At 45.5% G+C, this 26,425-nt stretch overlaps 1 protein-coding gene across 3 annotated transcripts in view; it reads left to right on the forward strand.

Annotated features, from left to right (window-relative positions):
* The window catches only part of LOC138528589 (zinc finger protein RFP-like), a 204,583-nt gene that overhangs the window by 111,860 nt on the left and 66,298 nt on the right, over positions 1-26,425 (forward strand). For all 3 annotated transcript variants that reach the window (XM_069640372.1, XM_069640370.1, XM_069640371.1), the window contains one exon: positions 1,713-1,897. In XM_069640372.1, coding sequence (XP_069496473.1) covers positions 1,713-1,897 — 185 coding nt within the window. The remainder of the gene's footprint in view (positions 1-1,712; positions 1,898-26,425) is intronic.

A 26,425-nucleotide genomic window follows, 5' to 3' on the forward strand; every position in this document is an offset into this window, starting at 1 on the left:
CCCATGTCTATCTCAGTAACAGGGGCTGTGGGAGTTCCCTTCCTGTGGTCCTGAGGTTCTGTACCATGTCTATTTCAGTAACGGGCTGTGAGAGTCCCCTTGTGTGGTCATGTGGTCCTGTGGTTCTGTCCCATGTCTATTTCAGTAACGGGCTGTGGGAGTCCTTCTGTGGTTCTGAACTTCTGTCCCATGTCTATCTCAGTAACAGGGGCTGTGGGAGTCCCCTCCTGTGGTCCTGTGTTCTGTAACATGTCTTTCTCAGTAACGGGCTGTGAGAGTCCCCTCGTGCGGTCCTGTGGTCCTGTCCCATGTCTATCTCAGTAACGGGCTGCGGGAGTCCCCTCCTGTGGTTCTGAACTTCTGTCCCATGTCTATCTCACAAACAAGGGCTGTGGGATTCCCCTCCTGTGGTCCTGAGCTTCTGACGCATGTCTATCTCAGTAACAGGGGCTTTGGGAGTCCCCTCCTGTGGTCCTGAGCTTCTGTCCCATGTCTATCTATGTAACAGGGGCTGTGGGAGTCCCCGCCTGTGCTCCTGAGCTTCAGTCCCATGTCTATACCAGTAACAGGGGCTGTGGGAAACCTCCTGTGGTCCTGAGCTTCTGGCCCATGTCTATCTCAGTAACGGGCTGCGAGAGTCCCCTTGTGTGGTCCTGTGGTTCGGTCCCATGTCTATTTCAGTAACGGGCTGTGAGAGTCCCCTTGTGTGGTCATGTGGTCCTGTGGTTCTCTCCCATGTCTATCCCAGTAACGGGCTGTGGGAGTCCCCTTCTGTGGTTCTGAACTTCTGTCCCATGTCTATCTCAGTAACAGGGGCTGTGGGAGTCCCCTCCTGTGGTCCTGAGGTTCTGTAACATGTCTTTCTCAGTAACGGGCTGTGAGAGTCCCCTTGTGTGGTCCTGTGGTTCTGTCCCATGTCTATCTCAGTAACAGGCTGTGGGAGTCCAATCCTGTGGTTCTGAACTTCTGTCCCATGTCTATATCAGTAACAGGGGCTGTGGGAGTCCCCTCCTGTGGTCCTGAGGTTCTGTACCATTTCTATCTCAGTAACGGGCTGTGAGAGTCCCCTCGTGTGGTCCTGTGGTTCTGTCCCATGTCTATCTCAGTAACGGGATGTGGGAGTCCCCTCCTGTGGTTCTGAACTTCTGTCCCATGTCTATCTCAGTAACAGGGGCTGTGAGAGTCCCCTCGTGTGGTCCTGTGGTTCTGAACTTCTGTCCCATGTCTATCTCAGTAACAGGGGCTGTGGGAGTCCCCTCCTGTGGTCCTGAGCTTCTGTCCCATGTCTATCTCAGTAACGGTCTGTGGGAGTCCCCTCCTGTGGTCCTGAGGTTCTGTACCATGTCTATCTCAGTAACAGGGGCTGTGAGAGTCCCCTCGTGTGGTCCTGTGGTCCTGCGTTCTGTCCCATGTCTATCTCAGTAACAGGGGCTGTGGGAGACCCCTCCTTTGGTCCTGAAATTTAGTAGTTGTCCATTCAGTAGCAGTTCCCTGCTGTGAATACACACCCATCATGAGCTGGGATGGTTGTGTATTAAGTATCTGCTCTATTTGATCGTGAGTTGTGATAGTTGCGTACTCAGTAAAAGGGGTTGTGTGATGTTCCCCTCTCTTATTCTTAGCTGTGATGGTCGTGTGTTCATTAACATTATATGTTTGTTGTTTCTGGTTTCTGAGTTTTCTCTATACTAATGCACACATTTGCTTTTCAGGTGTGAAAAAGTCAGGTTTCGGGAACCAAAGAAATATTTGATAAATCCAAAAGGAAATGAGGAACATGTTGATAATTGGAGGGTTTTGGGACAAGAAAGGAACATCAAGAGTCGCAAAGGAAAGGGCGCAAGTGTGGAAGAGTTGAAAATTCAGAATCCTGATGAATTGATCAAGAAATACAAAGGTAACGACAATTGAATGTTTTATGATAATCCATAAGAATTTAGCACACATTTGATTTCTAAAATTCATTTCAGAAACTTTTGTTTGCCCAGAATGCTGAATGTTTTGGCACATCTGTTTAGCCAGCAGGCCATGGCTATAAAAGCAACTGTTCAGAGTTTGTGAAAAATACTAAACACTTTGGTGTTGTCAAGGGTTTTGACCCATGTTGAATTATAAGACGGGGTAGATGTGGGGATGAGCTGTCGCCGCCCATCATTCTATCCCGGAACGAAACTGAATCAATAGACTGGGTAGATGTGGGGATGAGCTGTCGCCGCCCATTATTCTATCCCAGAGCAAACTAAATCAATAGACTGGGTAGATGTGGGGATGAGCTGTCGCCGCCCACATTCATGGCAGAATCCAGGAGAACTGCGCAGTTTGCGCACACCAAAATGGTCACCTAATCTGCCACCCACCAGTGCAAAGAAACGTGGTTCTGTTCAAAATCCGTTTTTATTGATGTCAAAAAGTTGCTAAAATCATGGGCACAAGACCACTCTAAAGATACAACCTTCTTGTGGGGGGTTCCACATCACCACTCTACTGTGAGGATGCCATCAAAACAATGTTAAGCAAGGGTCCTATACTATCAAGCAAAAGACCACTCTATTGAAATGCATTAATTCAAGACCGATCCCAAAAATGGGTGCAGTACCAGCTTTGTCCACAAACCGGTGCTAGCGGTCTAAACTCTGACAGTAGAACCGTACCTCAGGAATGCAAGAGGATCCTGAGCTAACTGGGACTTCAAAGGTTTGTTCCCAGGAGGCAGGCTGATTCAATTAAAACACATCAAAGGGCCTCTGTCCATGAGAAGCATTCACACCAGCCCTTACCAGCAACAGCCCCGGAGATCACATGGACCTGCTAACCAAATGCAGGGTGGCCCCCTGGTTTGCTGACGCCAGCCCACACAATAGACTCTTTCCTTTGAATAGGATATGCTAATTTTGAGTGTGGACTGTAAACAGAGCTGCCTGGGAGGGGAGACATGTGATCCCTGACCCACCCAAGCTTCTGGGGGTGGGCTCAGACACTTTTGTGGAATCATATTGCAGCAAATATATGTTTAAGTTAAAAGCTTCTAAAATATTGTATTAAGCTTACAAAAATGTGCAATTTGGAGAACCTTAATCCAAGAAATGTACCCACAATTCAAGACTTGATTCAACTCGGTACCATGTTCTGAGGCGAATCCCCGCTATTTATTGATATTACAGACACCGGGTTTATGCTAGAAACCTAGTCAATTACTGGAAGGTGTGTAGAAGGAGGGTGTACATTGGTGTAATTTTTGATACAGATTTAACATTGGTAAACCAATTAAAAACGAAATTAAGTTGCCATTTTCTAATGCAAGCCCCCAGGAAGATCAGAGTCGGACAAGCAGGGACCATAAGGAATCTGTAATATGTACATGTAAATTCAACAAATTGTGTATCTAGGAAATATGTATTTTAATCAGAAATAGATTTGTGTGCACATTGACAAGGGGAGTGTCTGTCTGTAAGCCATAAAAATGACACACAACCCAGCTCCCCAATCAAGGGAGAGAGGAGGACGTGGCCAATGATAGATTGCGAGGGGCCGGCTCAGTTATGTCCATGCACACACCCACTTGTAGAACACATAAAAAGAGACTGCTGGGACAGGTAGAGACACTCAATTCCCATTTTCTGCAGAGCACGCTGACGGACAAATTCACATCCAGAACTCCAGAGACCTAGACTGACTCCAGCAAGACAGAGACCAGAACCTAGAACTCTGACTCCAGAACTCCAAGCAAAGGCCTAAACCACAAGCTGAGTTCTCTTCAGCAGGCCTCAAAACCAACCAAACTATTCAACAGCCGGGCGAGCTGTTTGAATTCTTTGCCAAGAACTTTTGCAAGAACCTGTAGCAGTATCCAGAAAGCAGTGCTGTATCCGGAACCAGAGAGAACCACAGACCAGACCGTTGTGAGCAGAACCGGTGAGTGACAGACCCAGAGAGCAGAGCTGACCCAGATAGCCGGGACTTCAGAACCACCCGCCGGAAGTCCCGTCCAACCTGACCAGACCTTGACGGCTTATTTCAAAAATATAGTGTGAGTACTCACTGTGCCAAAACCAATCTCTTAGTTTAAAATAATCTAATCCAAACTATTTTAACTATTTAGAACTGCCTCCTAGAATTGCTAAAGCTAAGATTCTAAGTTTTCCAACGCACCTAAAACCGACTTGCTACCCTTTATAGTGCCTCTGTAATCGCGCTCGACGCACGCGACTAAATTTACCGCGATTTGACATTTTGCTTAATTTCAGCTTCGTGTAAAAATATTTGTCCTTGCTTTCCTTTGCTGAAATTCGTTTGCAACCTGACAATCATTCATAGAGCATTGCTAATGTGATCCTGAACTAATACAAAGTAGCTGTCACCCACCCTGAACCTCTAGAGGGAATTAAAATCATTTTAGCATATTTTTCACTTCTTTTCACTTCTTTGCATACCCCCTTTAAAGTACTTTGCCTGTGTTTAAAATCATCCCTGTTGCTCTAAGCTTGCTAGGGGGGGAACTGAATTATATTTGATTGCATTCCTGAGAACTGAGTGCTTACCTTCCATCTCTTTACATTGCATAAAGGGGGGGGGGGGTGAATTGCTACCAGGGGGAAAAGTGATTACATTGTTTTGGTTGAAATCATATCAAGTTTATTTTCTGTACTGCATTTTCATTCATCATTGCATTGTCCTTGAAGCCATAAAAGCATTCTCAGCTACTTTATCCTCTCTATATCACTTCTAAGCCATCAAAAAGAGTGTACCACTGTAACCTTATCCATTGTTGATCACTATCATTTTCACAAGTGTGCTATCAAATATTAATTTACTATAAAAGCGTGATAGATATATATTGTTTAATTTTCTAATAAACCTTTTAAATTTGCAAAACAAACCTACTTCTTGGCTCAGCGGGGTCAGGGGGATTCTGAGGGAGGGGTGTTATATAAGGGTTGTCATCCAGAGTAAACGAACTGGACATAAAAATACATCAATAAGGACTTCCATCAGCATCCCAGACTAGGCATTGACTTAGCTGTAGTGTTGAATTGAAGTCGCTTACAGTGTAAATGTTAATCCTGTGATCTAGGAGATTACAGTACAGCAGCTGTGCATTAAAAGGGTATTGCTGCAAAACTCTCTTCTAATTGCCCAAAATAATACATTCCGGTTTGGTAATTCCAGAATCTTAACAGCGCTCCATGGTTGGCTACTGCCAGCATGGAGCGGCTGAGAAGAAGTCCTTGGGAAGTCTGTTTTCCTGACAACTATAAAGTGACCCAGTATGAGAAAAGGACATTATAGATTGCTGGACGGCACTTGAGTATGCTTGTGAAGTACAAGAGGTGAATGCGTCTGATAGAATTGCCTGGTTGCATAACAGCCGTCCCCATACTGGCTGCAGTGCTATTATTGAATTGTAGAAGCCTAAGAGAAAAGAGTATGGAAAATGAAAGCAGACTCTGCTCTTAAAGTTTGGAAAGGCTCTTGCCCAATACTTAGAGGTTTAGAGACCAAAGAAAAACAAAGAGAATACCACATGGGTCACCTATGTAAATGATTCCCTTAAAAACTTGAATGGGTGGGTTAAAGGCCATAAGATAACCACTTTTGAAGGCATGATAAATCTTGTTATGTTGGAACATATTTTTGCTTCTTGCTCCCATGAGCTGAAACAGCATTTATCAGATTCCAAGGAGTTAGATCCAAAGACCTGGCCATTGCTGCAGACCTCTGGGTGTCCCATAGAGTGTCCCATACACAGGCCTACTCCTCTTTTGAATGCCTCGTCTGCAGGCTCTCTCTCTCCCCCCGAGCCATTCCCTTACCGTGGCTACTATCTATTGGCCACCTGGTCAGATTTCTTCCTTCCTCTCCGAGTGGGCAGACCTGTCCTCCTCAATCCTGGCCGCAACCACTCAACTCCTCCTTCTTGGAGACTTCAACATCCACCTGGATGCCTCCTGTCCCCCCTCTGTACTCTTTTGCGACCTCTGCGACTCTCTCTCACTCACCATTCTCCCCTCTGGCCCGACTCACTCTGCAGGACACACTCTTGATGTTCTGATCTCCTCTGACCTTCCCCTCTCTATCCCTCTCTCCACTCCTCTCTCCTGGAGTGATCACTTTCTCCTTTCCTCCCACCTCACCCTCCCTACCCCACAGGCCAAGCCACCTCCATCACTGCCACCCACCTTCTCGGTCATCCGACCCATGAAACGCGTGTCTCACCCTGACACAGCCCTCTCCACGCTCCACTTTTCTATATCTGATACTCTTGATATCCTTGCCCCTGTCATGAGAATCCGCCTGAAGCCCAAAGCCAAGTGTAACTCCTGGTATGACTCGGACCTCGTCACCCTAAAATGCAGGTGTAGGGTGGCCGAGAGGAAATGGCGTGCTTCAAGTTCATCCTCTGACGAACTGGCCTGCGGCCTGCTGCAAAGGCAATACCGGCTCTCCGTCCTCACTAAGAAGAGAGTCCATATCCAAGCCTGCGTCTTTGCGGCATCTAACAACTCGGCTGAACTCTTTAAAATCTGCAAGGAACTGGCCAATCCTGCTGCAGTCTCTACCTCTCCTGTCCCTTCCCAGGCCCTCTGCACGGCACTGGCTTCTCATTTCATTTCTAAAACTCAGGACATCCTGTCCTCACTCTCCTCCTTTCGCCTCCCCCCCTCTACTCACTGCTCTTCCTCTGGACCTTCTTCAGCCACCCCACCTCCCTCCTTCTCAGCCTTTCCCCTGCAGACGAGGTTTCTAGACAAGTCCGATCTATGAAAGTCTTGTCAAAACAGGTTCACCCCTGTTCCTCCAAAACTATCAAGGACCACATCGACTCCCTGGCTCCTGCCCTGGCTGATTTCTGCAACCACTCCTTCGCCACTGGAGTCTTCCCTTCCCCCCTGAAGCACTCCCTTGTGCACCCTCTTCTTAAGAAACCCTCTGCAGACCCCTGCCCGGCTAACTATCGCCCAATCTCCATCACTCCCTTCCTGGGCAAGCTCCTGGAAAACTGGCCATCTCCCAGCTCAATCTCCACACTGAATCTGTTGGTTGTCTTCATGACCATCAGTCTGGTTTCAGAGCTGCCAGAAGCACGGAAACTGCTCTCCTGAACATCCATGAAGACCTGCTCACCAACCTTGACTCTAATACCCCGTGCGTTCTCATCTTGCTTGACCTCTCTTCTGCCTTTGACACCGTCACCCATGCCATCCTGCTCAACCGTCTCCGTGATAACCTGGGTATCACTGGTCAGGCTCTGGCATGGCTGACTTCTTTCCTCTCCAATCGACCCTCCCAGGTTCTCTACCTGTGGTGTCCCCCAGGGATCTAACCTCTCTCCCTGGCTTTTCAACCAATACCTGGCACTCCTTGCCCACCGCATCGCTGCTCTCTGTCCCAACGTTCAGTGCTATGCGGATAATACCCAGCTCATTTTCAGGCTACCCACGGCCTCCTCCTCTCCTTCCCTCATCTCTGACTGTCTGTCCGCCATCCAGGAGTGGTGTGCCGCCAATGACCTCTGCCTTAATGCCAGTAAGACTGAGATTCTACTCATCGGCACACCCACTCCCTCCTTCCCTGCAGCTCTCTGGCCGGCCTCTCTTGGCCCTCTTCCTACTCCCACCTGCAAGGCTAAAAACCTCGGGGTCATCTTCGACGCTGCTCTCTCCTTCTCCTCTCACATCTCTGACTTCTCTAGGAAGTCACACTACCAGCTGCAACTCCTTAGAGGTATTCTTCCTTTCCTCTCCTTCCCCCAGAAGCTCACTGTCTCCAGAACCCTGGTCCTCTCTAGCCTTGACTATTGTAACAGCCTCTATCTAAATCTGCCTGCCTCTACTCTCTGCCCTCTGCAACTTACCCAGAACAGGACTGCGAGACGTGTCCTTGGCCTCAAGCCCAGGGATCGTATCTCTGCAGGAATGAAATCCCTGCACTGGTTGAAAACCCTCTGCATTGTACACAAGGCCTTCTGGGGACTGGGGACGATATATCTTCAACACTCTCTTCCTAAATATCTTCCTTCTCGAGCTCTTTCTGCCACCCACTCCCTCAGTGTTAGTCACTTCTCCAAGCAACGAGTTGGTGGCAGATTACTCTCTTCGGCTGGGGCCTCTCTCTGGAACAGCCTTCCTGCCTCCCTGAAACTCAAGGAGAACCATCTCCGGTTCCAGAACCACCTGAGAACCTTCCTTTTTGCCTCTGCTTTCTCTCCCCCTCTCCCCTGCTGATTTCCTGACTGAAACTGCCCGGGTTACCTGGCCACCCTTTCTGATCGCTGCTCCAGGCCCCGTCAATTGCCCACTTGCACTGCCTCCCTGGCAACCCCTGCACCTGGGGACCATTGTTCTGTATCCCTGCAGTCCCCCTACCAGCACTTTTGTCTGCACTTCCTTGCACTTGCCACCAGCTGGCCGTTTATTTATTTTCTTATTGTTCCACTTTTTCCCATGTACTGCACTTTCCCCTCTCCCTTCCCCCGCGCACTTTTCCTTTTCCCCCTTCCCATGCACTTGCGCGATCTGAATGACACTTGGCCTAGTAGGATCGCTGTCTGTCCTCCCTTTGTTTCCACCCCCTTGCATCGTCGCACCTTGAAACACTTGTGTATAGGCGCGTTATAAATGCCATATCATATCATATCGTTCACAAAGTCGACCTGAGCATTTCGGGATGGGCTGGATGGACAGTGGCGCAAAGATGTGCTGTCCAGCCCCCTTGCATGCATCACTAATGTACAACAGGGTCCTAGCAACACATTTCACAGAGATGGGCACATAAATGGGCCGTCTCTGTGAAATGATCGGGGGAAAAAGCATGTCCATCCAGAGGGATGAAATGCTAGTGTGACAGCCTGCCATGATTTGTGCCACCCCCTGTGCCTGTTATGTGGGGGAGGACCTGCATTTCTGCACATTTAAATGTGCATCCTGTTTGTGAATTTGGGATGCACTTTTAAATGAACAGTAATGACCCGTTTATTTGTGCAAATTCGAAAAGGGGGAAAAAAGGCCGCTAAGATATGCTAATTCAGATGCCCTTTGAGAATTGGGCTCCACCATTTTTTGGTGCAAGTGAGGAGACACACTATCTTATGAACTGATCAGTTTCCACTTAATTAAGAATGCCTCCCTCAAACATGTTCTTTAAATGCATGACAATAATATGAGATAAAATGTTGGAAAGGTGTTGGTATGACTGTTAGGCAGAATCCTGTGCAGTGCCCTTAGGGACCACTACACACAATTAAGACCACAGGTGGCAATACAAGTTTTACCTTTGGTACAAGCCTGTACTACTAAGTAATAGTAGTAGCAATAGCAGAGCAGCCAGGCTTATCTCAAGAGTATATGAGCAGTAGCAGAGATTACACAAAGGGACCACAATTACTGTGACTCAGGCAAACACTGACTCAAGGTTTCAGGTAACAAATAGAAGTACATTTATTTTTTAGACCATCAGTTATAAACACAACACTTCTATTAAACTTTGAACAAAACCACACGTTAAATATACTACAACTAACCAATTCACTTTGTACAGTATGTCTCAAGGTAAGTACGCTGTGTTTGAATGAACCGGTGTTATGAACAAAACATGATACCGCGGATACGGTTGTGATCACTTCTTGATCGTTCGGTCTACTAAATAAACGCGTATCCGTGACATGAAATGCTACCGGGGCAAAAACACACTTAGCACCTGAGATACCCAGAGGGAGTTGGAGGCAAAAATCACAGGCAATATTTTGGTTAGGCAGGCAGAATCAAGAAACACTCAGAAACAGGAGTTCAAATGTCAAAGGGCCGGAGCCAGGTTCAAGTGACACCGGAGGCCTGTTGCCGAAGATCACACCGTTAGACAGTTCACGATTCTACGTAGCCAAGAGTACTTTGATATTGTCAATGTTCGGAAGCAAAAGTTATAAGAAGGAGGGAAGACAAGGGCAAGCCTTGAGGATGAAGAAAAGGGATTCACCCAGTTTCCTCGAGCAGAACACAGTACCTTATTCCAATGGTGCAGCTGGTGCCCTGGCAGTTGTTCCTATTGGTTTCCCGCAGACCCACGATTCCTGGAGCTTCGTTGTGAAGGACGACGTCTGAAGGGGGTCTGCACCACACAGGGATGAAGCCGGCAGCAGCGACAATGAATTAAAGGTGCGCTCCATAAAAACAGGAGAGGCTTGGCAGGTGGCTATCCGGACCACTACAGCAGTGTGCAGCGATTTCGACCACGACGGAGACCTCTGGCTGAAGAAGATGAGCTGGTTATCCCCACCAGGCTCAAGGGAAGAAGACTCCGGACTGGATCTCCTCGTAGTCGTTGAAGGGTAGATAGCTCAGGACTGCAGCAGGGCTTCACCGGGACGGGGTAGTTGCAGCAGCCGTCGTTCTCTCCGCTTCTCTATGGTTCCTTGTAGTTCCAGAGGCGACTCTGACTTCTAGCCCGAGAGACCTGCCTTTTATGCGCAAAACCCCCATTCACACAGCCTGGCTGTCAATCACGCAGCAGGGGGGTTGTCCAGCTGGGATAACCACCTCAGCCAATCATGGCAAAGTGCGACTTGGGTTTCCTAGGATACCCTGTGCAGGGGGTGCCTACACCCCTTCCCCACATTCAGTCTACCTAGACACCCAGGCGCCAAGAGGAGGGCTCCTCTGCAGAAGCTCGCCAAAAGACGGTGAACAAAGAAGGCAAACCTAGTTTGCCGCGCAAAGTAAAACACACGAAGGACTTTAACAAAAAGAAATGGCAACTAAACCCGACCGGAGCCAAAAGAAATACGATTTGGTCAAGCGGGTTTATGCTTAAGCCTCCTAAAATAGCCAAAAGTATTACCACGTTTATCTAATATAATCGCGGTAGAAAAGTTAGGGTAGATACCACTACCACCAGCCAAGTCTAAATGTTAAAAGAGCGACACAATGCTCAGGGAGGTACAGACAGAAAAGGGGTACAGATTAGCCCTTTCCAGTACTCCATGTAAGATGGGGTGTACTGGGTCTGTGGTTAAAAGTGACTATGTAAAGTAAATGGCAATTTTACCTTTCTCTGGGGGACAGTAGTCAGCCCAAGCGAAATGGAGTCAGAGGGAAGTCTTAAAGACAACCCTGGGTTACTACACTAAAGGTGCTGTGTAACCCATACAAGAACAGGGGCACCTGGAGTGGTGTGCTCCAGTGCCCAAGATCACACAATGAGTAACAACACATAGGCCAAAACACATGTAAGAGTGGAAAAAGGATGTACACTCTTACCAGGTGGAAAAATAAACTCCAGGAATCCAGCAAAGCTGCTGGGGGACTCACTAAGTGAGGGAAATTAGCCCGAGAAGGAGAATTCTCCCTAACAATGACCAGTTCCCGCACAATGGGGGTCATTACGAGGTTGGAGGTAGTCATGGCGCTATTAGCGCAGTGGCTACCCCCATACCGCATACCTGGTCCGGGTTCCCTGAATGGAGAAATACTGGGCCATTCCAACCTTGGAGGACCCAGTATTTCCCCATTCAGGGAACCCATCCCTATTCCCATTCGAGCCCCCATAGGGCTCAATGGGAATGGGGACCATGCTAACATGATGCTAGCATGCTGGTCCTTTAGCGTGCTAGGCACCCTTAGCGGGACCCGTTAAAGAACCTCGTAATGCAGCAGTAAGGGGTTGACGGCTACGGCACCTTTACCGGCGCCGTTAACCCCTTACCGCCAACCTCGGAATGAGGCCCAATGTATTAGAGTTAAAATACCCATTCAATTGCATATGTATTTCGATGGAATTGTTAAATATTGGCCAAGTCACAGGTCAGATTTGAATGAGGGTACTCGGTAAGACCATTTGTAAATGAGTTAATTAACAATAGCAGATCTATGATTGTATGCCAGAATCTGATTCTGATACGGGTGGCAAAGCATTACTACATTTGAGTTATGGCCTCTGTCGAATCTTAGGAACCTATAAATGTAAGGCATAGACTCACTGTGAGAAGCCTCCTTTCCAAGCTACCCGGCGTTCACTCTATATGACAGACTCCATTCATTTGCCATTATGGTTTTACTGAACATCGACTATCAATTGGGCTGGTTTCAGTCATGGACAAGTTATGTGGATATCAAAAACTATAGCGAGACTAACAAATATTTAAGGGTACAACAAGTTGACGCGCGCAAAACCCTGCAGCCTTGCCCATCTCTCCATAACTGAACTGACATACATGATGCTGAATATTATAAAAACAAGCACTACATGTAACATGTACATGACTCGGTATATTTCAGAATGCTTAATATTCTCTATGTATTGAGATAGCCAATGAAATTTGCACCGTTGGTGGCTGGCTCCCATCATGTCATTGAATGGATAAAACCGATGTAACTGCTAATATCAATATTATAAATGCTTGAGTGAGCTAACGCTTTTCCTCACAGCTATTATCACTGAGGTATTTTTTTTATAATGCATGGCATGGCCGTGCGTTCTCATTTGAAAAAAATATATGTAATACAAAGGAATGTCTACTGTGCTGAGAATGAAATCGTAACATTTAAGTAACTCATTTGTTCCACCTCATAATCATATTATCTTATGTTGTATGTGTCCTGCTTCCCGGGATCATCCTCAGTGAGATGGAGCTCATTTCCTTTCTCCGATGACCAGCAACGAAACCCTTTTGTGAGCGCGTCTTTTTTGGTGAAAATCATTACAATGCAAGAATTAGTTTGCTAACTAGTTGTATTTAAGAATGAGAAATCCTGCCTGTGAGAACATCTAGATTTATATATCAGATAGTAGCTATACTAAAGCGATTGTGGCAGGGGATGGAACCAAGTTATTTGCAAATCAGAAAAATGTGTTCAATGTTGAGAAAATGGGAGAATGAAAAACTCAATGGAGTAGAGGGGAATTATTATTTTTTATGTGGGTATGAACAAACAATTAGCATATGAGAACAGCTCCTTGACTCATACACTGATTGGATGTAATTGAATATGCAATACAGTCATATTTGGAAGTAACTATAGATGTACAACAGAGGGAGATGGAGGGGGGAAATATTGACAACACTTATATATATGGGGCATAGGCCTTACTTGTGAGCCTAGTTAGAGATAAAACGACTAATGTACATGTTAGGGAGAATTCTCATCTTATGGCTAATGTCCCTTACCTATAGACTCCCCCAGCAGCTTTGCTGGATTTGAAGGGTTTGTTTCTTTTTACCTGCTAAGAGTGAGACTCTTTTCCCCACTCTTAGGCATTTTTCTATGTGTGTTCTAGGCTATTTTTGTGTTTAACGCCTATGGGATTTTCTCTCACCCATAGGAACCATCTTTATTCACATGTGTTGCACAGCACCCTCAGTGCAGTGACACACGGGTGTCGTAGCGACCCCCAAACATAGACTCCATACCCTGGGGCTGACTACTGTCTCCCAGGGCATGTAAAGTCCCCATTGACTTTACTTGGCAAATCTTATGAACCTAACCACTACAACCCATCTTACTATGGAGGTACTGGAAAGGGTTAATAGTTTTTCCCTTGGGTTCATTTTCGAGGGGGTGCCTTAAAGTCCCGCTCTCTAAAGTTTCTGGCTGGTGGCAGTGGTTACTACCATAAATATTCAACCGCGAATATTTTCCTATGAGATTTTCCCATTGTTCGAGGCTACCACTTTTACTGACAGCCTCTAACATACCGCCAGTTATTTTATTATTAACTTTACTCCGGTAGGTTTCATTGACCAGAACTTTATAATATAAATTCTTTCTTGTGTCTTACTCTAAACTCCTAACCCAGCTCGGGGATCCTTTGTTCACTCTTTTGGCGGGCTTCTGCCAAGAAGCCCTCCTTTCGGCGCCTCTAAGTCTGGGGTGGGTTGTTTGGGAGGGGGAGTAGAACCCCTGGACAGAGTTGCCGCAGCAACTCAGGTCGCACCCCAACCAGCTGGCGACCGAGAGGGCAGGAGCCCCTCTGCCTCAGCACCAGCATCTTCTGCTGACCACGCGGGCACAAGTAACGTGGATCTCAGAGGATCCTGCTAGTCTGAGGCCTGACTACACTTTGAGCACACCCAGCACCGACGCCGCTGCCCATCTGCAACGCGGTGGGTGAATGCTCTGGAAACAGCTGCTCGAGCGTTTCCTCCGCTGAGCCTGGCCCTAAAATGGCGGGCGCCACACCGCCTCAGAACGAGGCTTGCCGAGGTTGCTAAGCAACCTATTCGAATTTCTTGCCCAGACATCCGCCGGCAGGCAGAAGGAGCCGGCCACACGGACGAAGGCCATAGGAAAAAGGCCTTGTTTGCCGTTGTTCGCCGGTGAGCGCTGTATGCCGCTTGGCACTATTTCTATGGTACTGTTGCTCCTGGTCCCATTACGCGACACTTTTACCGCCAAGGCTAATCACATGCACCTGCCATCCACCATCTAAGTTAACTCATATCAGGTACTGTGCTGCTGTACTTGCAAATACCCTACTGCTAACCCCCTATGGACCAGTTGCACTGTGCATTAATTACTGCTTGTACCTCAGCTATTTGGAGCATCCATATATATATGGAATTCACCGAGTGCCCACACTAACCCTGTTCCGACATCACTGGAACTAGCACCGCACTCTTAATACTGTGTCCTACCAGCAGACAAACGTTTCTGACTATCCACGGCACTGTTATTGCCACTGTGTCTAGTGGATATGGGCTACCCCAATACTATCTGTTCAACATTAATTGTGTATCCCAACTGATTGGTTCCTATAGTTTGTCAAGACTGCAATGTACATTTGTGACGCAGGCTCCCCATGACCTAGCTTAAATGTCCACTATCTCATGTCGCATGCCATCTTCTATCTAGTCTTTCTATGTTACATGATCATTACCTCTCAGGTCATGTTAAAGAATAAGTCATTTTAAGTCAGTGCCTTTTTGGCTCCTCCTACTAAATTCGAATCTAGGCACCCATGATTCTTGCATCTAATTTGTGTCCCATTGCATTTTTAATGCATTGATTCATGCCACCCACCTCAAGATTTGATCTAGACTCGCACCCCTGATAAGTGCCATAGCTGTGTCCACATATTTAAACCCTAGTTTTCTCTTGGTGCTACCTATACCCAGATGCTCAAGGTTCACCTTATTGTGCTGTGCCATATGGTCGCTAATAGACCACATTTGATTTGTGCTGTGTCCTAGCCTCATACGCTATGTATTATAGTCATTGTTTGATTGCCATATAGGTGCCCTTAGTCCCTATATCATAGCCCTGTTGGATTAAGCGCACTTAGGTGCCTCCCATGCTATGCACTCCAGACAATGCCCATTCGTGCCTCATCTACTTGTGCCCTACTAGCGAATGGTGCCTAGACCTTACAGATTTAGCCGCATAGCCTTAGATACAATTACTGACACTTAGCACATTGACGGCCAGTTATCCTAGTCCACACACACCAAGTGGCATTGCTAGCTAATAGGAATAGCTTCGCACTATGTCTAGCTCACTCAACATTTACTTTCTAATGATCATGGCCACACTGCACACCTCCCCTAAGAATAGCCGCACTGAAGTTCCCCCTTGCAAGCCAGCTTTCGCGCCTCCTCTCCTACTCACCACACCCAATATACCCAACTACCGTGGCCACATCAGCCCTGCGCACCAGGCCATGCCAGGCCGACTACTCTACATCGCTCAGCCTACCCCAACTCACGAGAGAAACCTTAAACTATGCGCCAGACTTAATAAACTCTATGAACCTCTTAGAAGATCCCTCCCCACTATAAAACGCACAACCAAAGACCAACACATTAGAATATGCACTGTACCCCCTCAATCCTCCCCATCAGTGAATACAAACATGCTTAAGACAAATACCAATTCATCCAACTCGGCCACAACCAAAATGGACCCTAAAGGACACTCCCTCAAGGGAGCACTCCTTAATGTAATATCCCTAGTGGCACACGCCATTGACCTAGCTGACTTAATCACAGAAGCCAATCTAGACTTTATTGCTATAACTGAGACCTGGCTACACAATGCGGCAGGCCCATCGCTCATGTTGGCCATTCCTGACGGTTACACCATATCTAGGCAGGACCGAGAAGGCTCCCGCGGAGGTGGAATGGCCATTATATCCAAAATAAACTTATCACTACGCCTAGTCCCTACCACAACTATGCAATCGTGTAAAACTCTCACTGCCGAAATTCCCATAAACAACACCCAAACTCTTTCTATTCACCTAATTTACAGACCACCGGGTCCACTTGGAACCTTCGAGGAGGACCTGCACAGTCTACTAACCTTTCACCGTTCATTTCAAAATTGATCAACTCCTCCTTCGCCACAGGTAATATCCCGGCGAACCTAAAACAATCATGGGTGCTCCCTCTTCTCAAGAAGCAGACTCTTGACCCCCTCATCCCCACTAATTATCGGCCTATCACTACCGTACCTTTCCTATTGAATATACTAGACAAGGTTGCCTAGACACAAATTCAAAGACACCTTGAATCAAACAATCTACTGGGAGCCAGACAATCTGGCTTCCGCCCACTCCACGATACTGAAACTGCACTCATTGATCTAAAGACCCAAATAGACGAACTGAGAGACCAACGTAAAACAGCACTCCTCCTCTTACTTGATCTCTCAGCTGCTTTCGATCTGGTGGATCACAGGGTCCTCTGCAAACACTTGGACACTGCTGCACACTTCTCCACGCATGCCACCAAATGGATTGAATCCTTTCTGAGTGAGAGAACAATGAGAGTCTTCTCCCCTTCGGCAGCAGCCGACCCTCTTCCAATCACGTGCGGCGTCCCTCAAGGCTCCTGTGTTTCACCAACACTGTACAACATATTCACTAAACCCCTCTTCGATGATCTGGACCTTCTAGGTATCACCTACACTAACTATGCAGATGATACAGATTCTCCTCCCGCTTTCTGGGGATCACAGCGAGGACGGGGAGTTGGTGAATAGGGTGTATCTCATTATTCAGGCATGGATGGCATCACATGGCCTCTGCCTGAATGATGATAAGACTGAGTTGATCATTCTGGGCACACAGGCCAATATCAACAAACCAGGCAAGGACTACTCCACGTTTAACATAGATGGCAACAGCATCAAGGTTTCGAGTGAAGTAAAAACACTAGGCTTCTATCTCGACTCCACCATGTCTTGTGCCAAACAAGTTAACTCCTTAGCCTCCACGACAGCCTATACCTGCAAATTAATAAGAGCAGGTAAACCCTTATTATCTAATAACAGTTGCATGATCCTAGCGAGAGCCTTAATACTATCACGACTCGATTACTGCAATGCCCTTTACAGTGGCGCTAACAAAACTATCACCAAAAGGCTACAAATCCTACAAAACAACGCCCTTAGAGCCGCCTTAGGTATAAACAAAAGGGAACATATCTCCTCCACTAGACAACAATACAAATGGCTCTCCACCAACAATAAAATTCACCTAAAAATGCTTTCCCTGACGCATAAAGCCCTCAATAACGCTGCCCCCATTTACCTGATGGACAAAATAAAAAGAGACATACAAGAACTCCCAACTCCAACTGTCTGGAAATTCCAAGATTTAAACTTGCCAAAATTGGTGGCACTAGCTTCCCTGTGCTAGCCGCTAAATGGTGGAATGCCCTGCCACATAACCTTAGATCAGATCAACCTTTCCCTCACTTTAGAACAAATCTTATCAAACACCTCAATGACAACAACACGTAAGGACTGAAAAACTTTAATTTGTGTTATGTTACTTATCTGAATGTATATATGTATCATCAAAGTTTTACCACTATCGCAAAATTAATTATGCAACATTGTAATTTGAATTTACTGTAACACTGTAATTTCTACGCAACATTGTAAGCTTCGCATATTCTGTTCACTGCGCCCGGTTACCCTTGGGTCTGGCGTGCAATACAAATAAATAAACAAACAAACATAGGGTGGAGGGTCTCCCGCCAAGACCACTCCACTGTGTGAGTGACAGCTCGGCTGTATGAATGGGTCTCTTTCTGCATAAAAGCAGGGTCCTGAGGACTGGAAGAGCAAGACGTCACCACTGGAACTACGGAACAGAAGGGGAGAGAAGCCACAGACATCTTCAGCATCTACACCACCGGTGAAGCCCTGCCGGATCGTCTCACCACTTTTCTTCCACACGACAAGAGAAGATCTTCACCGAAAGAGCCTTCTTCCCTTGAGCTGGTGGGACCAACCATTTCACCCATCTCTTCCCCCGACCTGCCTTGGTCGAATCGACAGTGCCCAGCACTTGGAGACCGGATAGCCAGGCAGCTATCGAACCGGACCGTGATTAAAAGGAGCGTACCTTTTAAACTTCGTTTGGCAGCACTGCGGCTGGTTTCAATTTATAATGGAGAATGTTCTGTATTATGCTTTAAATGCTTCGTTAGAGAAAATAGAAAAGTGAATTGTTATTAGAACATGAAACCATTGACTTTCCTTTCATGTAATGTAAAGGGGTTCAATTGTGTACACAAAAGAAGGAACGTCCTAGCAAGGATTTGGAGAAATAAAGCAGACATTGTGCTTAATCGGGAAACCCACCTAATTGAGCAATCTGAGAAGTTTTGAACTAATTCTAGGTATACACGTGCACTAATCAATTGCTACCATTCAAAATCAAGGGGAGTAAGTATATTGTTTAGAAGAATTGCAGCTGACCATTACAGGTGTAGGGGCTAAAACAATAAGGTGGCGATTACACGCAGGGAAACTTAATGATACGACAGTAACTACACGGCTGGAGAACTTTATTAATGGATACTTTAATGAAAACATAGAGATGGCTGACATAGCGACAGTCTGGGATTGTTTTAAAGCAGTAATGAGGGGAGAATTAATTAGTAGATCTGCACATGCTAGGAAGAAACATTTAGAGAATTTGGAAACATTAGAAGATAAAGAGAACTGCAACAAACATTTGCTAGATCGAATAATGAAACAAACATGAGCAAAAGAAGGCGAAAGAGGCTTTGATGAGTCAGATAGACATAATGGCGGAGAAGGGGATTTTTTATACAACAAAAATTCTGGGAACCCGGAGATAAGAGCGGCAAATTGTTGGCTAATAAATTAAAGGGTATAGTGGATGATACATGTATTAAGTGCATATAAACTCAAGATGGGAAAACCTTACTGAAAAATTAAGTTGTTACTCGCAACTATATACAGAAGATATATTTCAGAGTAATATAGATCTTGAAAACTTTTTTAATAAGGTTGAACTCCCAACCCTGTCATTAGAAGGAAAGACTGGTATTGACCAAATATTGAGATCAGTGAGGTACTTGATGCAATCAAACAACTCAATACTGGGAAATCTCCTGGGCCTGATGGAATAATATCTGAATTTTATAAACTTTTTGCAACTCAACTATCGCCATTCTTATGTGAACTGTTCAATCATTTTTTTATTAACTGGGATGTTGTGTGAAACAATGAAAGAAGCCTTGATTATTCTAATCCCAAAGCCAGACAAAGATCATAGACAATGCAGTAACTACAGACAGATATCACTGTTGAATGTTGATTTAAAGATATGTTCTAAAATATGGCCTAATAGGCTGAATGGATACATGGGAAATGTGATTGATGAGCCTCAAGTAGGTTTGACATCAGGTAGGTTTGGTTATGATAATATAAGAACAATCTTGGATGTGTTGGGAATACACAATAATAAAGTGTCAGATTCAGTGCTAGCCTTTTTTGATGAAGAGAAGGTATTTGATAGAGTGAACTGGAAGGTTTTGGAATACACATTACAGAAAATGGGGTTCAGCCCGGTTTTTACAAAGGCAGTAAATTGTTTACACTGGGAAATATCAGCAGAAGTACAAGTTAATGGTCTAATATCAAACTCATTTCAATTATCAAAGAGTACAAGGCAAGGGTGCCCGTTATCGCCATTTCTATTTAACTTAGCCCTAGAACCGCTGGCAACTTACATTAGACAGTGTGGAAGAGTGCATGGAATCCGAATAGGAGATAATGAATTGAAAATACTGGCACATGCAGATGATATGACGATACTTCTCTCAAACCCACTAGAGTGTGGCCCGATTCTGAAATCAATGTTTGAAGAAGTTGGGAAACTGTCGGGGCATAAAATGAATTGGAATAAATCAGACATTTTCCCTCTTTCATCTGCATCTGATTAGGGTGTATTGGCACCATGGAATTGTAGATGGTCTCCAGCTGGAGTGAAGTACTTAGGGACACATATTAGGGATCTTAAAAAAAATCTATTTAATGTAGATCGAATAATAGAGAAAAGTTTAAACAATATAAGAAAATGGGAAAGGTTAACTTTGAATTTGTGGGCAAAAATAAATGCTATAAAAATGGTCCTATTGCCAAAAGTGCTATATATAATACAATCACTCTCTCTCTGCTAATCCCAAAGAAAGTTTTGCAGAAAATTGATGAAGTCTTACAGAACGTTTTGTGGGGGACTGGTAAACGTCCACGGATATTTTGTTATGTAAAGTCCAGGAGAGGGGGGTTTTGGATACCCAGACCCTTTTCAGATATTATAGAGGTTTCCTCATGGAGAAAGCATCACATTATTTTAATAATGAAGATACAATGAGTCCAATATGGTTAAAACTGGAAAGGGATGTTTGTAAACCCTGTGCTTTCGACAATTTATATACAATGGAAAAGCTATCAGGGAAAAATATAAGACTACAAACAATAGTGGCAACCAAGAAAGCCTTGGTAAAAGGTTCAAAGAGAATGAACTGTGTGGTTAAATTAAGATGCCTCAATTTGGCATAATCCGGCACTTCAAACACAAAATAGAAGTCTACATTGGCATAGTTGGATAGTACTGGATTTTGAAGATCTGCAAAGCAGATTTGGTCTGGGAAGAAGAGAGTTGAGCCGTTATATAGAGCTGTGGTCTCTGTTGAGCCAAAAAATTGGTATGCTTGATAAAGCGTTAGGACCTAGGCCAGAAATTTGTAATCTATTTGATGGGATGGAAAATGGGGTTTCTACTATGTGAATGTTATGCCTATTGAATCTGGCCATGTGGAATCCTGGATAAAATTGAGAGAGGCCTGGTCAAATGACATAAACTTGGAAATAACCGAAGAAGAATGGGAAGAATTACTAAGAGTTGGCCCAAGGGCAAAGATGTATACATGTTTGTGAATAAGACCAAAAATTGTTGGGCGACTTAATTGGACCCCGACAAGAATATTTAAACTTAAACTGATAGACAATGATGTGTGTTGGGGCTGTGGTAATAGCACAGGAACACTGTTACACTTACTTTGGAGTTGTTCACGTGTGCATACTTTTTGGAAGGAGGTTTTGGATAGAATAGACATGGTTTTGGTACTTAAAGGGAGATGCTCAATTGCAAAAGAATATGGCGGATGGATTGATAAGGCTTTGGTGGTTGCTGTGAAGTTAATTCTGAGGGTTTGGAAAACTAGGAACGAGCCTAGTACAGAAGACTGGATAGTGGAGATGCAGATATTTTCAAAATATGAGAAGGTACTACTATTAAATAAAGATCGTGAAGACTTATATCTCTCATTATGGAGCCCTTTCAATAATGTATATTAGTGATTTTTTTTCTCCATAAAGGATTTGTCTTGTGAGTAGTGTGTTTGTCTATTGATTACATTTCCATTAGATACAACATGTAACTGTCACTAATATGATAAGTCTATGTTTGCTTAAGGTTATTATGATGATTTTATGATGCTTTTTATTACTTAATATATTGATGTATATTTTCATATTTTAATCCTTGAAGCCATGCGATGTTTGATATGCAAATGTATTGGAAGCATACTTTTTTAGGTGCATCTTTTATCCCAAAGGGCATTACCCTGAACTGAAGACCTGCAGGTGTAGGCAATGTAGTCTTCCCCTAAGTATTATCTGTCAGGGGTAGTTGGCAATACCTTGCAGTGATATCAAAGGTACTGAGGTACTTGGCAGCACGCAGTGTGTCCACTAACTCATCAGTTTGTGCTTGGAGACAGCATTAAGATCTCTATAGTCTACACAAAACCTCAAATCTGCGGTGCCTGTTTTGGTGCCAGAACCACTGGACTGGACCATGGTCTATTAGAGGGCTCTATCACCCCTAAATCCAACATCTTTGTGACCTCTGACCTGATGTGTGACATCACCTTGTCTGACATTCTGTAACTCTTATTTTTTGGTAGGCGCACTATGCCCAGTGCCTATGCCATGCTGACACCAAGGTGCTAAGCCTGAAGTGAGTGAGAACAAGGGGCAAAGTGCCTAAGCAAAGCTTGTACCCCACCCTGCTGTTGCTGAGTCAGTTGAGGGGACACATTGAAACCCTCAATGGAGCCATCAGAAGGGCTACCCTGGAACAGGTCAGGGAGAGGTTCAGATTCCTCCTCCTCCCTTTCTGAAGCCAGGATGAGGGCTCCCAAAAATACTCTTGTGATTTATTTATTTGTATTTATTTTATTGGTCATCTATTATGTGCCTATACACGTGTGTATCAAGGCGCAACAAGGAAAAGAGGGGCAGGGAGGACCGATTCTCCTAGGCCTTGTACATTCGGATTGTGCAAGTGCAGGTTATTTATAACACGTTTAATCCCGAGATCGGTTTCAAGCATGGATCCGTCATTCGAAACTGTGTTGCTCAGCATGGTCTTGCTTCCAAGGCCCGCGCGTTGACACAGAGCTATCCTCCCTTCACAACAAGGCAAGGGGGGGGAACCTTCAATCTATGCACCTAAAACACTTTAGGAGACTGGTTAGGTCTTCCAAGGTCCACCAAATAGTTTACCTCACTTAGTCTTTCAACTCTCTTTTAAGGAAATTCCCTCATTGGGTCAATGATCAGAATTTCTGGGCCTGGAGAAATATTCACAAGCGAATCCATCTGGTCATACCAATGTTTGCCCAGTATGTGACCAGTCTTTAACTTATCATTGGCCTCAGTCATCAGATGGGCCCTCCTCTTTCGTAGTCCTAGTATATAGACTACCACATTAAAGGTAGGTGAAGGGGTTGAGGGGGTCTACCACCCTTCCTTCACTATGGGCAAGGGTCCCCTGAAAGGGTGACCAAAAAGAGGTCCAAAGGGGTGAAGCCAAACCCTTAATGAGGCACCTCTTTGTACATGATAACTTGGCAGTAGAAGGTCCCACTTCCTTCTATGGGGCTCCTCAAGAGCACCAATCATGCTTTTGAGAGTTCAACTGAACCTCTCCACTAGACCATTGGTTTGCAGATGGCAGGGGGTTGAACATTAATATCACACCCCACACTCCTTCCACCTGTTGGAGGTTTCAAGTGGACCAACACTGTCAATCTCTACCCTCTCAAATGGTACACCCACTAAAGGGAGTAACAGTGGAGCCTGAATCTTTGTTCCACTTTTGTCAGACAATTGCCAAGTAGTGCAACTCCTGCAGTAACTTTCTACTTGGACCCCCATTTTAGGGTAGTAGAAATGTATGGGTGACATCTCCTTAATCCATTTGGTCCCATGATGACCTGCTATGGGGACTTAATGTGTCAACTGAAGGAGGAAGAGTCACACATACTGAAGGACCACCAACCTCTTATGGTCTACTCCTATGGACTTTATGGGTTCACTGTACAGTAACCCACCTTCATAGTAGATCCTATGTTTTCCCAGGGGATTCACCCTGCAATTGGGAACAGGCCTGTCTCCTAAGAACTTCCAGGAATGGACAATTTCTCTGACCCTGACAAAATTCTTCCCTAGAGAGTCCCACTTCTACAAGTAATCTTTGCATTTCTGGGTGATAATGGGGATTGATTACCTCGGGCAACCATTCTTACCCATCAGGTTTCAGGGTTTGATCAGTTACCTCAACTTCAACGCTTGTTCCCCTTTTTAGGAACCTTTGACTCATTAGCCTTAGGTTTCCCCTAGGGCTTAGGCTTCCCCTTAAGCTTGACTAAGGTAGTCTTCCTTGTTTGAGACCCTGTACATGATCTTTCTGCTATGCTACCCACAAGACCCAAGTCTTTGAGATCATTCCTCAGCAGAACTCTAGCTGGGCCTTGCCTCTGGGCACTTGCGGGAATTGTAATGACTCCTCCATTTCATTGAGAGCAACAGGCATTACTGGGAACCTTTGAGGGGGCATCTTCTAACTTGGAGGCCCTCTGAGGAGCTCTGGCCAGAGCCTCTGAGTTTACCAAAGTAGAATCCACCACAATTATACTGGCCCCAGTGTCCCTGATAGCATTGGTATTTGTTCCAACTACCATTACGCTATCCTTAAAATATGAAGCGGTATTGTCAGGAATGACTGCACTAGAGCAACCTCTGCTCCAATGCCTCTGGGCGAGGAATCAGAAGTGAAGGCTGTCTGTGTGAGAATAACTCCCTCAACGGACGCCAGATTCACTGAGTAGACCCCCCCAAGTGCTTACCATTACATCTGGGGTCCCCTTTCATATGGCCACTTGCTCCATAGGCAACACAGGATCCTAAGGCTCTGTGTGTGTGTGTGTCGGGAGGCTTACTGTGGCCCGATTTCTGCTTGGGATGGTGAGACCCACTACCCTTTACTTTATCTCCATGTGTCTTATTCCCCTTAACAAACATGTTCTGGATCTTATGGAAACCTGGTTTTTCAGTACTGTCACCCTCTTTCTCCTTTTGCCTTTTCCCCTCTAAATACTTACCACAAGCCCTCTCTTGTCCTTATGGGACACTCTATGTCCCATAAGGAAATACCCAATGGGGAAATACCGCCCCATTCCAAGGTTGGCGGGGCGGTATTTCCCCATTTCCCCATGGCCCTTCCCCATTCCCATTTTTGCCCCATGGTCCAGACCAGCCGTAAAGGTCGGGTCCCGCAAAGGGAGCTCGTAGTAAGGCGCTAAATGGTTAACGGCGCCACAGCTTTTTATGGCGCCGTTAACCACTTAGCGCCAGGGTCATAATGAGGCCCTTTGTATCCTTATAACTATGTGTTTTGTGACTTTTTAGTTACAATTGCAATATGTCCAGGATGGACTGGTAGTATCAGATATTTTTTTATTGTGTTTTGAACTTTTTACTCCTGCACTTCTGCATTTACCGCAAGTGGCTACTAAGAGTGGCTAGCACTCTACATTTGCTGTGCCATGAGATTTCTGCTTGTGCTTTGGCCACATTGCTCGTTGGCCTTCTTCCTGCCCTCTCGGGTTTTCAAATTCCCCTGTATTGAATGCCCTTTCCTGGGGAAATCTGCTATTTATGCAGGCATATGGTGGTTTGTGTGTAAGCCCAGATGTGGGGGTTGGGAATGTTTGGCACTAGTCCACATCCAGGTGCCTTAATCTGTGTTTCTGTGCAGTTGTTGTGACCAGTGAATATACGTGATAGTATAGCCACTCCCAATTTGAATGCCGTAGATCCTTACCATTGGTGGACCAGGGAGAGCTTCCAGTCCAAATCTTCGATAAATGATATTAAAAAAAAAAAACACAGCAGAATCTGCAGCCAATAATGGATGACATTGGTACGTATGGTGAATTGTCTGGTCTGAAAATCAATTGGGAAAAATCAGAACTGTTGGCACTTACCCCAAGCACCGAGAGGGAGGTAATATGCATAAACCTTCAATGGAAGGATGATAGCATTAGGTATCTAGGGATAAATGTGTCCACGAGCATGAGGCACTGGAATCCCTGGAGGCCAAAGTCGTGAGATGGATACAGCTTCCACTGTTTGAAGCTTCAAGGATGGCATTGTCAAAAATGTGCCGCTGTGCCCGCCAGGCAGACCGTACACGGAAGCACCGGCACCGTTAGCAACAGTGCTGGTGCTTCCAAGTCCCCACTCCCATAGAGTCCTATTGGACCCTATGGGAATGGGGACTTACATTTTACCGGCGCCTGACTTCCCGGTCCGCCGGACTTGTAATAGCCCGGTGGCACCAGGAAGTCCGGCGCTAGTAAAATATTATGTATGAGTCCGCCGGCAACCCGCCGGTAGCACATGCAGATTTACCGCCGGGCTCGTAATGAGGCCCTTTGTCCCCAAGTTGTATATTTTCAACAATATCCCACTTATACCGCCTGTGACTTTCTGGCAAAGGGATAAAATGATGATGACAAACTTAGTATGGGCTGGTTAACCTACCCGAATCTCGTATGATGTTCTCACAAGACCCTTAGGAAAGGGAGGAATGGACTATCCGGACCTATACATGTATTATTTAGCCGCTTAGGCACAGTATGCCGCATGGTGGTTTATGGAACAACATGAATATCCACATTTAAAGATAGAAAAAGCTATCATGGACCCGGCAAACTTAAGGCCTATAGTGTGGTGTAAGAGGGGTACCAACAGGCGGGAAATACAAATGGTGAATGTAACCTGTGAAGCATAGGATAATATGGCTAAGCTAGTGGGTTTAAACA

The sequence above is a fragment of the Ambystoma mexicanum genome, chromosome 7q, assembly GCF_040938575.1.
Source record: "Ambystoma mexicanum isolate Mex_15411 chromosome 7q, UKY_AmexF1_1, whole genome shotgun sequence".
NCBI classification, from domain to species: Eukaryota; Metazoa; Chordata; class Amphibia; order Caudata; family Ambystomatidae; genus Ambystoma; species Ambystoma mexicanum.